At 41.7% G+C, this 15,292-nt stretch overlaps 2 protein-coding genes across 2 annotated transcripts; one reads left to right on the forward strand and one right to left on the reverse strand.

Moving 5' to 3' along the window:
* LOC109849034 (peamaclein-like) lies at positions 3,862-4,482 on the forward strand. The gene is made up of 2 exons (XM_020418800.1): positions 3,862-3,994; positions 4,077-4,482. Exons 1-2 carry the CDS (start codon positions 3,910-3,912, stop codon positions 4,268-4,270), a joined length of 279 nt encoding a protein of 92 aa, XP_020274389.1. The 5' UTR covers positions 3,862-3,909; the 3' UTR covers positions 4,271-4,482.
* On the reverse strand, positions 5,829-10,996 carry LOC109847723. The gene is made up of 4 exons (XM_020416953.1): positions 10,800-10,996; positions 8,024-8,163; positions 7,869-7,933; positions 5,829-5,963 (listed from the first exon to the last, which is right to left on the reverse strand). Exons 1-4 carry the CDS (start codon positions 10,994-10,996, stop codon positions 5,829-5,831), a joined length of 537 nt encoding a protein of 178 aa, XP_020272542.1.

Below are 15,292 nucleotides of genomic sequence, written 5' to 3' on the forward strand. Positions count from 1 at the left end.
GCCCCGTTTGATGCCGAAGCTGCATCGGGTGAGATCTCTCCTTCCAACCAGGTCAGATCTGCTCTGGCCGAATCTTCCGTTGCCGAGGGCGTAGTGACTCTCTCAAAGAGAGCCCGCCAAAGGCAACGTCAGCGCCTTGCGAAACAAATCGCAAAGGCAATGGAATCTGTGGACGGGATCCGTTACAACACGGATCTGAAGAACAGAAGAGGCGAACGACCTCAACAACCAATGAATGGCAACTCCTCCAAGCCACCAACGAACGAATGGATCCGTGTCAAACGGAACCGTTCAACGCTGGAGGATCGCATTCAGAAGCGCCGCGCACTCTCAGCACAAGCACGAGCTCAAGTTCAAGAAGCCCGTAGAAGGTGGCAGAATGGAGTAGCCAAGAAATCACCACTAACTCACAAAATATGGAGGCCAAAGTCCAAAGTGGTGAGTCAGGCCGAGGATCGACCTTTACAGCCTTCAAAACGAGTTCAACCTCCCGAACCATCCCGAGGAAGGAGGTCAATCTTGGAGCGCCTCGGTCCAATTCCCGACGAGCGCAACGAAGTCCATGAACGCTCGGGCCCGATGAAGAGGCTCCGAACTAATCAACATGCTGGGGGTCGACACAACCCTCAACATGACAAAGAGTTTACGGCACCCAAGCGCACTACCTTGCGCATCGAAGTTCGGGAGCCCGCTGAGAATTCATGTCTACAAAGGCGTGTTTCGAGGCGAGTGACTCTCGGAAGTCCAAATAAGGCAGTTTGCTCTCAGAAGGAAACGTTGTCATCCGAGGATGATAACGTTATACCTGGGAAATCATGCCAACACGCGATAGGTTACTCCGATCAAATGGACGAGTTGTACTATCGTGCTGGGGGTACGAACAAAACAAGAAAAAGAAGCCCTCAAGGGCTCGAAACTCAGTGCCCATGTGCCAAGCTCATTCGGGTAGTACTGTCTCAATGCAACTGCATCAAGGGAGTCCCCGAGAGAATTTCAGTGTTCGAAAGGCTCGGCACCGAAACGCCAAAACCAAGGTATAGGCGTTTCCGGCAAAGAAGAACGGTGGTTAAAGACGGAGAATTTCCGAGGGTCACCGCCAACATGACCAGCAAAGAGACATTGACACAGATTGATCTCAAGTCGTTTCTGGAAGCATCTCGGCGTGTAACCCGTCTGCAGTCCGGAGCCATCGCACGAGGAACTTATGGTAGGGTTCGGACAAGATTGCCTTCGGAAGATGAAGAATCGGATTCCTGCTCTGCTGTCGCATCGGACAATACAGTGTCCAGCGAAGGACAACCCCGCGAGTCATTTATGATAAGCGCGGAAGAAATGGCCAAGATGCTTGAAGACGCTTTGGCTAAACAGAAAGAAAGTTTCAAGTTTGAGATGCAGATGGCCCTGCAGACTATGAGAGAGATGCATGAGCAACAAATCCAGGCATTCAGGAACCAACAAGGTGAACCAAGTCACCGTAATCAGGTTGTTCAGGAAGAAGAGCACACGGATAGGGATGGAGCTCACAATGCCAATAACCCTCCCGTCAATGCAGGGGGTTGTTCGCGGGAAAAATCGTGTCTTTCTTCATTGTTGATATCATTGCTATCTCAGTTAACAACTTTATGCGTTACAAAGATCCGGTCTTTTTATAAGATCCGGTTACAATGAAAAATCAAAGAAAACAAAGTAAAGATTACAATTTTCCTTATTTGTCGAACTAATCGCGAGCTCCTGTTTTGCGGTCGCTCGCTTTGGTGGGTTCTTTGCCTGCGCCGGGGTTATTTGCCGTGGACCACCGCGTGATCTCGATCCGGTCGGATCTACACGATATGACGGGTAATATTCCACCAAGGGAATAATAGCCGGGAGGGATTGTTTCACCAAGGAAACAACCGCTCGAATCTCGGGATCTAAGAACCAAGCTTAGATCCGGAGTGTGATCGTGTAGATCTCAAATCCAATCCTCTCGAACTCCTGCCTTATTTGGCGTTGGTGATCGCCGAGCACCGGATCTGAAAGTCCAAGTCTCCAAGCCTTAAAGTTGTGATCTTTTTTTAGATCTGAGTCTTCAATCCAGCAGGGCTTCGCCTCTCTCCAAAATTTCCAACCTCTGAAACAAATGAGCACAAGGCCTATTTATAGGCACTCGAAACTGTGCCTTGGGCACGAAACAGGGCCTAGCCACCCATGGGTGGCTCGGCCATGGCCGAGCCCCCCCTGGGGTGGCTCGGTTTTGGCCGAGCCACCCTAAGGTGGCTCGGCCTTGGCCGAGCCACCCTGAGGTGGCTCGGCCTTGGCCGAGCCACCTTGGGGTGGCTCGGTTCAAAGCCGAGTCCCCCGGGGTTTGGGCTTGTGTTCGTTTCGTGGTTCGGATTCCGTCATTCGGGTTCGATTATTCGTGATTTGATTTAGACTTCGACTCGGTTGTGTGGTTGACTTGTTCGGATTCGATTTGTTGATCCGATTCCTGATTAGGCAGTAAGTCCACTTCTGAGTTCAAGTCCGAAGCTTGATTTCGATTCGATCACGATTCGTCCGAGTCTGTATTTGGTTGAATGACTCATTGATGAATCAACCCGTTGGTTTGATTCCGCACGTGAGTGGATCCATTCCATTGTTTACGTGCGGTTCATCGGCTTCGTAGCCTTGTTATCCCGCTTCGTCGCGTGTCGTTTGGCTTCGGTGTTGCGGATTAACGATCTTGTTTGGATACGTCGCCTGATGGTTCGTTCTGTCGAATCGGCATCGTCGAGCTGTGCTAAGGGACCTATAGGCAATTTTATACGCCTACAGCAACGTGCACGACTTAGTACAGTTTCTGGATTTTTGGCCAATCGACTGCGACGATTTCGGCAGTTGACCGCCAGACACTATAATTGAATTTTGGGTTCTATCGTTCTGTCCGGTCGACCATGACGTCAAGTGCGGTCGATAGCGATTCGGGTTTGGGCTTGATTACGGTTTTCTGTTCTGTATGGGATTATTGTTTGATATAAATAGCAATCACATTTTAGGGTTTCTTTAGAGTAGTCAAGGAGGATATTTTAAGCATAGAAAAGAGAGATCTTTCTGAGCTATTGGTTAGGGCTATTGTTTGAGAGATTGAGAGCTTTGTTGGTGAGATTAGTTATTTTGTTTTAAATGATTTGTAATCTCAGTTTGTACTCTCCTTCTCTATTAGTGAAAACGCATCTCCCTTGCCCCGTTGACGTAGGAAACTTGCCGAACCATGTAAAAATTGATTGTTTGTGTTTGTGCCGTTATTTTGCATTGTTTGGTCTTCTCTCTCGGCGTTTGGTTTGGTTCCTCGAAGCACAACGATTGATGGTTTCCGCGCACAACATAGAAGTGCCAAGAGTCAATCCGCAATTGGACGATATTACGGGCAATGTATCCCGAATTAACCCAAAAAAATTATCTGGACCAATACAGATGCACCCACACATGGAACCCTATTGCCATTGCCCTGTTGAACGCTCACAGTATGTATGGAAAAGGAAATAGACATGCAAATCATTAACAATTTGACGCGGATGATAACAAAATTGAACGAGACATTGCATTATCGGTCTTATTTACGGATACGCCTTGCTCAATTTGCGCAAGCCTTAGTGGATGCTCTTGGATTGAATGCAAATTAAGAGCTGAGGCACCGACAACTGCTCTCTCTGGAGGAGCTCAGCTCATCACAAACACCAGCTGTAATACTTTCAGAGAAGTAAATCCGAGAAGCCCCATTGGTCATGAATTAATAAGGGCACCCCACTCCTCAGACATCTGCAAAATGCACAGCTAGCTCATCACTGCTCCCACCTACACAACCTTTCTCTCTTATAAGTATGGATCAAAATGATATATAATACTCTCACTTGCATGGCCTAAGCCTAATGTCCTAAAACTTGTTCAAAGATGAAGAAACTCTTATCGCCTTCATTAGCGCTTCTCTTCCTCCTACTGACTTCATCCTACCTCCAAGCTTCCCTTGCTGGCTCAGGTGACAAAATAACTAAGGTTTATGGTACGTACGTATAGTGTCTAGTGCTATGTATATCAAGATTGTGCTATGATCTGTTCAGGTTTTTGTGACGGCAAATGCAAGGTGAGGTGCTCGAAGGCAAGCATTAGAGACAGGTGCCTTCAGTATTGTGGACTGTGCTGTGCTCAGTGCCGTTGTGTTCCCTCTGGGACTTACGGCAACAAGGATGAATGCCCTTGTTACAGAGACAAGACCACCGGCGTCGGCAAGAGAATGAGACCCAAGTGCCCTTAATTCAGGTTGAGACTGCCATCAGGCTTATTAGTTATCCGAGGCTTTGTTGCTTCCACATGTATTATGTAGTGAGATCTGAATAAGCTGAATGGCATTCAAGAGTTTGTACCTAGATTCTGGGTGAAACTACGGTGTGTGATTGAGTGCATTAAATAAAAGTAATAGCTTGTAATAGTGGTGCTAAAAATGTCATACTTTTGGATTCAGCACAATCAGTGAATCTTGAATCGTTGCAGCCAAGGAACAAACGGACACCACATATGAGTCAAGGAAAACATCAGCAAGCCTAAGCACTTGATTATTCCCTAAAAGTAACGTGATATATACAAACAAAGTAAACCTATGTACTGCAATACTATCAGTATAGACTTGCATTTGGATCCAAGTCACGGATGATCTTAGTCGATCCAGATATCTAACTATGATCACAATTCAACTCCAAAACCAATCATCTAACGAAATCATCTGGGAAAATTGGGATCCGACAATTTGTACACGAGAGCACATATTAATATCAAGAGCACAAAACCCGTAACTACAAGGTATTTCATCCAGACTTCTATTTTAAACCCATAAATTTTTTTCTCATCCTATCTGATGTAGGACTATACTGAAACACATGAATACCCATACGAGAGACTTATATATTGTTAAACCCTAATACTAACTTGAATCATCGAATTTCCAACAAGTTATAATGCAATGATGCAATGATGCTGTTTGGTAAACAAATTCCTCCCTTTTTGGCTGGTAGATGAAGATAACATGCATAATAGAACTTCGAGATGTTTAGTTTATAATTGGATTCTTGTACCCCTCTCCTCGCGCTCAAAAGGACTGGCCCTCAAGTCTATTGAAGAAACATGATCCGATAAAGTAACAAAGTAGCCAGCATCCTATATGTTCTTTCCTCAGGTATGAATACACAACCACTGGTTATGTCCTCATTACATAAAGTGACCAAGACAAGAGGTATCCGATAATAAAGGTACGCAAATGGCAAAGGATGGGGGTCCAAGGGAATCTAATAAGGACCATACAGCCTGGAGTTTTTACGATATTTCATAGTTTCATGGATCACTTGAAGGTTCAGTTAGCCGGAAGCCTAGAGCAGAAGCATTTCGGCCAAATTGTTACTGAGAACAGACATTTAGATTTGAGAGGGCTGATTGTATGTTCACATTTCAGTGTATTAAAGTCTAAGTTGTGGGATTAACTTTTGACTATTTTTCTAAAGATCAAACATATTGACAAGCCGTCTGAGCAGGAGGTTTTTAGATAAACGACATGGAATAGTGTTCAGAATCCAATATCGTACAACAAAATCACATATTTAGATGTTAGATCAAGACATAATTTACAGAACTATAGGAATGTTGGTAAAAGGAATCCACAAGTAATATGTGGCTTTCAAACCAATCTACTTTTCAAATAGGATGGAAGAATTCGCCTTGTCCATTCCCCAAAAAAAAAAGTCCAAAACGAGAAAAGTAATGGAATATTGCTTTTGATAGTTCAATACGTCAACTGATAAGAGCAACCAAGTGAAGATTATCCGCTAAAGAATGCGAAGGATCAAAAGCTTAAAGAATCTAAGAATAGTCCCCAACATGTGTGAAGTGAAACTAGCAGGGCTAACAATATTAGCAACATTAATTACTTGATCCAAAACCAAATTACCAGAGATTTCAAGCTACAGAAACTTAATGTCAAGTAAAAGGGAATATATCTTTGTTTCTTCAACAGTGTTCAAGCAGGGTAGAAGCGAAGCTAGTAAAAGCACTACAGCGAACACCAACTTCTCGTTGCTCCCACCAAGACCAAATAATTGCAGATGATCTCATGGGATACATACCAAAAAAGGACATGTCCTCCAATATGCAACGATTTTTATCTTTTGCAGAAGATTCACAGACAACTTTACCACATGCATCTCTTTTCTTTATAGCTAATCGAGTCGTCGTATTGCACTTCCCCCTCTTCTGCTTTATGTATGTTCTACATCTATTGTTCTAGTTAATAATTTCCCTCACATCCTTCCGCGATTACATATAGTGTTGTGCGCAGCGGAACTCGAAAGTCAAATAGTGCACGAGCAAGAACGAGAAAGATCACAACCAAAACACAAGCACAAATCACAATCACAGCAAGACAAACCAATTTACGTGGTTCGGCAAGTTGTCTACGTCCACGGGGCAAGTAGGGGGGAGTTTTTACTATTAGAGATAAAGAGAATTACAAATAGGGTTTCAAATCTCACCAAAAACCCTCAAACAAAGTTCTCTAGATCTCTCACAAATCCTCCCATAAAAGATACAACAATCCTCTCTCAAAGACGGCTCAAATCGTCCTTACTTTATTCTAATTAATTAGATTTAGGGTTATATATCAGCCTATAACGAAACGGGTCTGAAATCCAAACCCAACTCAAAACCCGATTGGCGGGCGATTGGCGGCCGACCGCCAAATTCGTCGCGGTCGACCGCCCAGGAATCGACAGAAACAAAAAACATTACAGTGTTTGGCCGGTTGACCACAACGGTCGACCGTCCCAACTCCAGAAATTTGCTTCAACCTGTGCACGTTTCCGATCGACCGCAGCTGATCTTGCGATCAACCAGCAAGCTTCCAGACTGTTTTTCTGAGCTTCTTCAACATTGTTCGCTAATCCTACAAATCTCCATCTCGGTGAAGTTTCTCCCAAAACTGAGCCGATACTAAAGCAACCAAATATTCTACTTTTTGCGTCCAATACGAACTAGAATAAATCCACGACAACGGACTCAATCCACAACAAGTCGAGAACCCGAACGAGAGCTCAAACAATCTCCCCCCATCGAAATCAACAAATCTAACCGACTGCATCGAAAAGACTGCCTACGTATCCTCTTGCCCAAGGAATCAAGCCGAACGTAGTTCACCCCAAATGGCCTCCAAAGGCACTCAACATTGAAGAATGTTCAATAGCTTCAAACAATGACCAAATTTTACACCTGAAATAACTTTGGTTAACATATCCGTAGGGTTTTCCTTCATGTGGATATTCTCCAATATGACATCTCCATCATCCAAAACATCACGAACAAAGTAGAATCTGACATTAATATGCTTCGTGCGTGCATGATAAACCTGATTCTTTGCCAAGTAGATAGCTGACATGTAATCATAATATACCCGAATGATCTCCTGTGTAATCCCCAAGTCCTCTAACAATCCATACAACCACAAAGCCTCCTTAACAGCTTCAGTCATCGTCATATACTCCGCCTCTGTAGTAGAGAGAGCTATTGTAAATTGAAGTGTACATCTCCAACATACCAGTGCTTCTGTTAATGTAAACACATATCCTGAAGTAGACCAGCACTTGTCAAGATCTCCTGCATAATCTGAATCCATGTAGCCAATACAATCCTTACCCTCTCTTCTCATTCTTCTGAAAAATCAAACCAACATTCACGGCGCCTTTAATATACCATAGAATCCACTTCACGGCCTCCCAATGACCCTTTCCGGAGTCGTGCATGTACCTCGATATCATGCTCACGGTCTGTGATAAATCTGGCCTCGTACACACCATCGCATACATCAAGCTACTCACCATACTGGCATATAGAATCTTTGACATATAATATCTGTCCTCAACCGAAACAGGTAATATCAAAGCTGAAAGTTTGAAGTGGGGAGCTAATAGAGTACTGACAGCCTTTGCATTGTCATCAAAACTGAATTTCTTCAACATCTTCTGCAAGTAACTCCTCTGTGTAAGCTTTACTCTCCCCTTCACCATGTCTCTCTCGATCTCCATACCCAATATCTTCCTAGCTTCTCCAAGATTATTCATCTCAATCTTGGATGACAGCTCATTTTTTAACTTTTGAATAGCCGAATAATTCCTGGAAGTAATAAGCATATCATTAATATATGACAACAAATAAATGTACTCACCATCCTGTAGCTTATGCATGTAAACACATGGGTCATATGGGTCCTCGTGTATCCATGGCCAATCATGAAGCTGTCGAATCTCTTGTACCATTGTCACAGCGATTGCTTCAAACCATAAAGAGACTTCTTCAACTTACACAGCAAATCTTTCTTTCCTGCAGCTTTGAATCTCAAGGGTTGTGTCATGTAGATTTTCTCATCTAAACCTCCATGTAGAAAGGTTGTCTTAACATCCATCTGGACCAAATCTAAATCCAGTTGTGCCACCAATGCTAATAAAATCCGAATCGTCAAATGCTTCACAACGGGTAAAAATACCTCATTGTAATCAACGCCCTCAAGCTGTGCATATCCCTTAGCAACCAATCTGACTTTGTACCTAATGTCCCTAATAGAAAATCCCTCTTCCTTCGTATATGCCCACTTGCAACCAATAGTTTTCTCTCCCTTATATAGCTTTGCAAGTTCCCAAGTATCATTCTTCTGAAGAGACTGCATCTTCTCCTCCATAGCTTCCCTCCACCTAATCAAATCAGAGCTAGACTCTACCTCTCTGAATGTAGAAGGAACAATAACATTAACGACCTTCACTAATAAAGCATATACAACCATGACATCATTATATCTAGCTCGCTGATAAATCACCCTTCTAGGTCTATTTACTACAATAGACTCCTGAACATGACCCTGCTCCTAAGTCTCACCAACCATTGTATCCTCTATATGCCCGATTGTCATCACATCTCCTCCCAGTGTCACCTCTGTAGGAGCCTCAATGGATGCTATCTGGAGTGGGTGGAGTCACATCATCCTCCACCTACTGTGATATCTCACTACTCTGGTCTTTCTCCACCTACTGAGAAACTTGAGATCTCATCATATACGTCTCATCAAATGTGACATCTCTGCTAATGACTATCTTCTTGTCTTGTAGATCCCATAACTTGAAGCCTTTAACACCTTCTCTAAATCACACAAAGACAGTTTTCCTCGCCCTCGGATTTAATTTTTCATTATTGATATGATAATAAGCAGGACACCCGAATATCCGAAGCGACTCATAGTCACTAGCCACTGAACCAGACCATCGCTCTATAGGAGTCTTCCCCTGTATCACAGTGCACGACAACCTATTGACGAGATGGCTCACATAAACTAACGTCTTAGCCCAAAAGGAACTAGATAACCCACTCTGTGTCATCATACATCGTACCTTCTATAGCAAGGTACGGTTCAATCTCTCAGCCACCCCATTCTGTTGTGGTGTCTCTCGAACTGTGAAGTGTCGCCTAATACCGTGATCCTGGCAAAACTGCAGAAATGGATCACTCTTATACTCTTCACCGTTATCTGAACGAAGAGTCTTCACTTTCCTACCTGTCTACAGCTCCACTTTCTTCTTCCACTCCACAAAAATATTCAGGACTTCATGTTTATGCTTCATTATATATACTCAATTTCTCCTGGAATAGTCATCAATAAAACTGATAAAATAGTTAGCCCCACTAAGTGATGTGTGCTTGGAAGGGCCCCAAACATATGTATGAATATAATCCAATATACCTTGGGTGTTATGAATAGCGGTGCCGAACTTCACTCTGGTCTTTTTTCCAAGTACACAATGCTCACACAGCTCCATCTTACAGGTTTTTGTACCTTTTAATAGCCCATGTTTCGCTAATGTCTGTAGAGACTTATCACTAGTGTGTCCTAAACGCATGTGCCATAAGCTGGTAGTGTCCTCCTCTGTAGTGATAGAAGCTGTCAGACCCCCTGTAACTTTCTTGTCCTTTAAGTAGTATAGGTTGTTTTCCCTGACACCTCGTATCACCATCATAGAACCATTCGTTACCTTCACAGTAGCATCCTCTAAGATCACCCGATAACCTGCCGCCTCCAAAGTACCAAGAGAAATGATGTTCTTCGTCAACTGCAGCACGAACCTCACTTCTTTCAACTCTCTAGTCACCCCGTCATACATCCTGATCCAGACTGTACCAATTCCACCAATAGGACATACGTGATCATTACCCATAAGCACGCATCCCCTCTTTCCAGCTCTCCAAAGCTGAAGAACCAATCCCTCCTAGGCAAGTGTGAAATGTATCTCCCGAATCCAACATCCACTTCGTAGAGTCGGCATAGCAAACTGACGGTAGTGCAGAGCATGAATAGTCTGAAGAATCCAAATCTGAATGGTCGCTAAAAGCTTTAGCAACATTTACCTCTGAATCTTGTACAGCTTTCCCCTTGTTCTTCCCGGCTTTGTCCTTCAACTTTGGACACTCGTTCTTCCAATGCCCCTCTTCTTTATAAAAGGCGCATTGATTTCTACTAACACGTACTCTTATGGTCACCTCTATTCTTTGACTTTGAACAGTTAAACTGGCGGCGGTTTGGACTACGGTCCCGAACTGCTAATGCATCTCCCGATGCCTTTTCGGAGGGTTCGCCATCACTCTTCCTCAACTCATAATTTACCAACGCTGAGATCACCTTCTTGTAACTAACAGTAGTTTTTCCATTGATCATAGTGAGAACGAATGTACTATAATCATCCTCTGGCAACAAACACAAAAGTAACATTGCCTTATCTTCATTCTCAACCATGATGTCCACATTGGACATATCTGAAAGTAAATTCGTGAAGTTATTTACATGCTCCCTAATAGAAACTCTCCTCTTCATTTTGAACTGGTAAAACCTCTTCTTCAAGTAAAGCCGATTGTCAATGCTCTTCGTAAGATACTTTTCATTAAGCGTTTTCCACAATCTCTTCATCGACGTCTCTTTCATCACATCATAAATAAGATCTGACGTCAAGCATGACTGAATAACTCCACAAGCCCTACATTCATCTTCTTCCAAACATTGTCCTCCATGTCTTCAGGTTTCTCTTGTAACTCAAGAGTCTCCTCCAAATTCTATGCATCTAACGCATCCATCACCTGGTACCTCCACAAACCGAAATTGATCTTTTCATCGAACTTTGAAATATCAATATTTGTATTATTGATGCTCACACTCTGTATCGCCTTTGTAAGAGACGACCCTGATGTGCTTTCTTCTCCCATGTTGTAGATCTAACTCTCTAAGTAAGAATCCTTCAGCGAATCATTCGAACAAGCCCCAAGCCAAACCCGAAGCTCTGCTACCACTTATTGTGCGCAACAGAACTCAAAAGTCAAATAGTGAACGAATAAGAACGAGAAAGATCACAACCAAAACACAAGCACAAATCACAATCACAGCAAGAAAAACCAATTTACATGGTTTGACAAGTTACCTACGTCCACGGGGCAAGGAGGGGGGAGTTTTTACTATTAGAGATAAAGAGAATTACAAATAGGATTTTAAATCTCACCAAAAACCCTCAAACAAAGCTCTCTATATCTCTCACAAATCCTCCCACAGAGGATGCAACAATCCTTTCTCAAAGACAGCTCAAATCGTCCTTACTTTATCTTAATTAATCAGATTTAGGGTATATATCAGCTCATAACGAAACGGGTCTGAAATCCAAACCCAACTCAAAACCCGATTGGCGGTCGACTGTCAAATTCGTCGCGATCGACCGTCCAAGAATTGACAGAAACAAAAAATATTACAGGGTTTGGCCGGTCGACCGCGGCAGTCGACCGTCCCAACTCTAGAAATCTGCTTCGACCTATGCACGTTTCCGGTCAACCGCAACTGATTTCGCGATCGACCGACAAGCTTTCAGACTGTTTTTCTGAGCTTCTTCAACATTGTTGGCCAATCTTACATATAGAACAAGGGTTAATTTGCTGATAGGCCCAATTGCGGATGGCCCCAACCTAAGTTTTATTGTTGCAGATAAACCCCCGGATTGAATTTTTCTTTATAAGTCATCTTTTAGCCCCAGAGAAAGAGGAGAAAAAATCCCTCAACTAGGCGTCCTAAGGGAAATTCACCCAGGGGGTTTATCTGCAACAATAGAACTCTAGGGGTTTCCATCCGCAATTAGGCAATAGTATTGGGTCTTTTCCCAAATTAACCCTTGAAAACCATCCGCATCGTTCGCAGATGCACACGCGAAAACCTATTGCCACCGGACCGTTGAAAGCTCACAGTATGCGTGGAAAAGAAACCAGGCATATGGACACAGACAATGACACATCATCAACAACTTAAACACGGACGACAACAAAATAGAACCATCAACTGCATTATCGCTCCTACGTACAGGCACACCTTACTCAATTAGGATTGAATGCGAATTAGGAGCTGGGGCACCAACAGCTGCTGTAACATTTTCAGAGAAATCCAACTGGTATTGAATTAATGACAGCCCCCCACTACTCAGACATCTGCAAAATGCACAGCTAGCACATCACTACTCCCACCTACACAATCTCTCTCCTCTCTCTCTCTCTCTCTCTCTCTCTCTCTCTCTCTCATATGTATGGATCAAAATAATAATACTTTTACTTGCATAGCCTAAGTCTAATCTTCTAAAACTTGTTCAAAGATGAAGGTCTTCTCTCCTCTATTAGCACTTCATCCTCTTGACTTCTTCCTACATCCAAGCTCCCCTTCCTGACTTAGATAACAAAAAATTCAGTAACAAAGAAACCGTTTAGTGTGAGGTTAAAGCAATGAGGGTTAAACTTTTAACATGGTAATTATTACCTAGAACAGTTTGCGGAGGGGAATATTCTAGTGTTTAATGTAACATGTCATAAGGGTTAAAATTAAACGCAAAAGGATCTCCACTGCTCTCAACTCAAAATGCATAAATTACAAAAAGACCCCTCAAAATATTAAACTTATAAACAATCTCCTCAAAAATCTGACAATTATAAAAAGCCTCATGCACAACTCAAAATTTGTAGAAAATACCCTAGCAGTTTAAAGAATTGCAGGAAAAACGATCAAAAATTCAAAAATAATAAAAACACCCTAAAAAATTCAAACCTATAAAAAATTACATTGACAATATAGGATTACAAACATCCCCATGAAAGTTTTGGAATTTGCGGAAGAAACACTTGGAAGTTTCAAAAATTACAAAAACACCCTCAAATGTTCAAAATTTATATAGAAAACACCCTGAAAAGATCAAGACTTACAAAAAAACTAATATTTTGTAAATTTTGATTTTGAGGGTGTTTTATGCAATTTTCTAAATTTTTAGGGTGTTTTTTGTAATTTTCTTAACTTTCAGTTTTTTTGCACATTTCAAATTTATAAAATTTTTAGTTTACTGTTTGTATCTTTGAACTTTTCAGGGTGTCTTTCATAACTTGTTAATATTTGTGAGTGTCTATTGCAATTTCTGAAACTTTTGGATTGTTTTCTTCAAAGTCCAAATTTTCAAGATGTTGTTTGCAATCCTATATTGTCAGTATACTGTTACAGGTGTGGGTTTTTTTTAAGTTTTGAAGTATGAGGGTGTTTTTTGTAATTTGCAAAACCTCCAAGGTGTTTTTTGTATATATCAAAAATTTTAGGGATTTTTTTTAATTCATATATTTTCAGTGTATTGTTTGTTGGATTGAAATTCTTAGGGTGTCTTTTATAAAATTTAAAATTTGAGGGTGTTTTTATAATTTATAAAACTTTCAGGACGTTTTTTGCAAATTTCAATTTGAGGCTGTTTGGAGTTTCTAGAATTTCAATATACTGTTTGTAAATTTTGAAATTTTTAGGTTTTTATAATTTCCAAAAATTTTAGAGTGTTTTCCAAATTTTTAAAACTTTTAGGTAGTCATTCTGCAAATTTTAACTTTTGTCGGGGGCTGTTTGTATGTTTTAAAATTTTTAGTGTTTTTTCCTAAGTTTTTAGAACTTTTTAGGGGAATTTTGTAATTCCACATGCTTAAATGAATTAAGCCTCAAATTTTCACCTCTTTTTCTCCAATCCCTGAACTTGGTTAAAAATTTACCCTCCTATGGGGTTAAATTAAACTTTATCCTTGGTAAAGTTTTAGAAGGACAATATGGGTTACGATGAGAAAAAGTTTGAATTTTACCCGCTTTACCCATGTACCAACCAAGCCCAAAGTTCATGTTATGTGTAGTGTTTAGTGCCTACGTACATCAACGTTGTGCTATGATCTTGTTCAGGTTTTTGTGACGGCAAACGCAAGGTGAGATGCTCAAAAGCAAGCATCAGAGACAACCGCCTTCAGTATTGTGGACTTCGCTGCGCTCAGCGCCGTTGTGCTCCCTCTGGGACTTACCGGCAACAAGGATGAGTGCCCTCGTTACAAAGACAAGACCACCGGCGTTGGCAAGAGAATGAGACCCTAGTGCCCTCAATTCTGCCGTTAGGCTCATCAGTCATCAGAGGCTTTGTTGTTCCTACATACATCATGTAGCGAGATGTGAATGAGTTGTATGGCATTCTAGAGTTTGCAGCTAGATTGTGTGTGAAACTATGGAGTGTGATTGAGTGCACTAAATAAAAATAATAGCTTAGATGATTTTAGATGGAGAGCATTCGGTGGATCTTCGATTGTTGCACGTAAGAAACCAAGGGACGCAACAAATGGGCCAAAGAAAATCATCAGCAAGCCTAGACACCATGATTATTCCCTAAAAGACACGTGATATACACAAATAAAGTAGATCTTCGTACTGGATTAATTACTACTAGTTTGAAGTAGCACTTGGAACCAAGTCACAGTTGATCTCAGTCAATCTAGACACTGATCCAAGTTTAACACCAAAACCAATTATCTAACAAAATCAGCTGGAAAAAATTGGGATCTCACAATTTGTTCGTGATGAATCAACCATTTAGAACCTAACAGCTAAATGTTACGTCGTATCTCTTCTCTCATTCATGGCTTGAAGCCCTGAAAGTTGATAGATGAAGGGTATTTAATGCAGAAGTTATAGTGCCATATTGCTGTTAGGTAAACGTAGTCCCCTCAAATTTTTTTTATGGTTAAGAAGTAGATAACGTGCATAATAGAAATTTCAGATATTTGGTCACTGGATTCTTGTACCCCTCCTTGAGCTCGAAAGGAGATTGGACCCCTCAAGTCTATTATGGAAGAAACATGATCCGATAAATTAAAAAGTAGTCAGCATCCTATGCATCTTTTC

The sequence above is a fragment of the Asparagus officinalis genome, chromosome 7, assembly GCF_001876935.1.
Source record: "Asparagus officinalis chromosome 7, Aspof.V1, whole genome shotgun sequence".
Lineage (NCBI taxonomy): Eukaryota > Viridiplantae > Streptophyta > Magnoliopsida > Asparagales > Asparagaceae > Asparagus > Asparagus officinalis.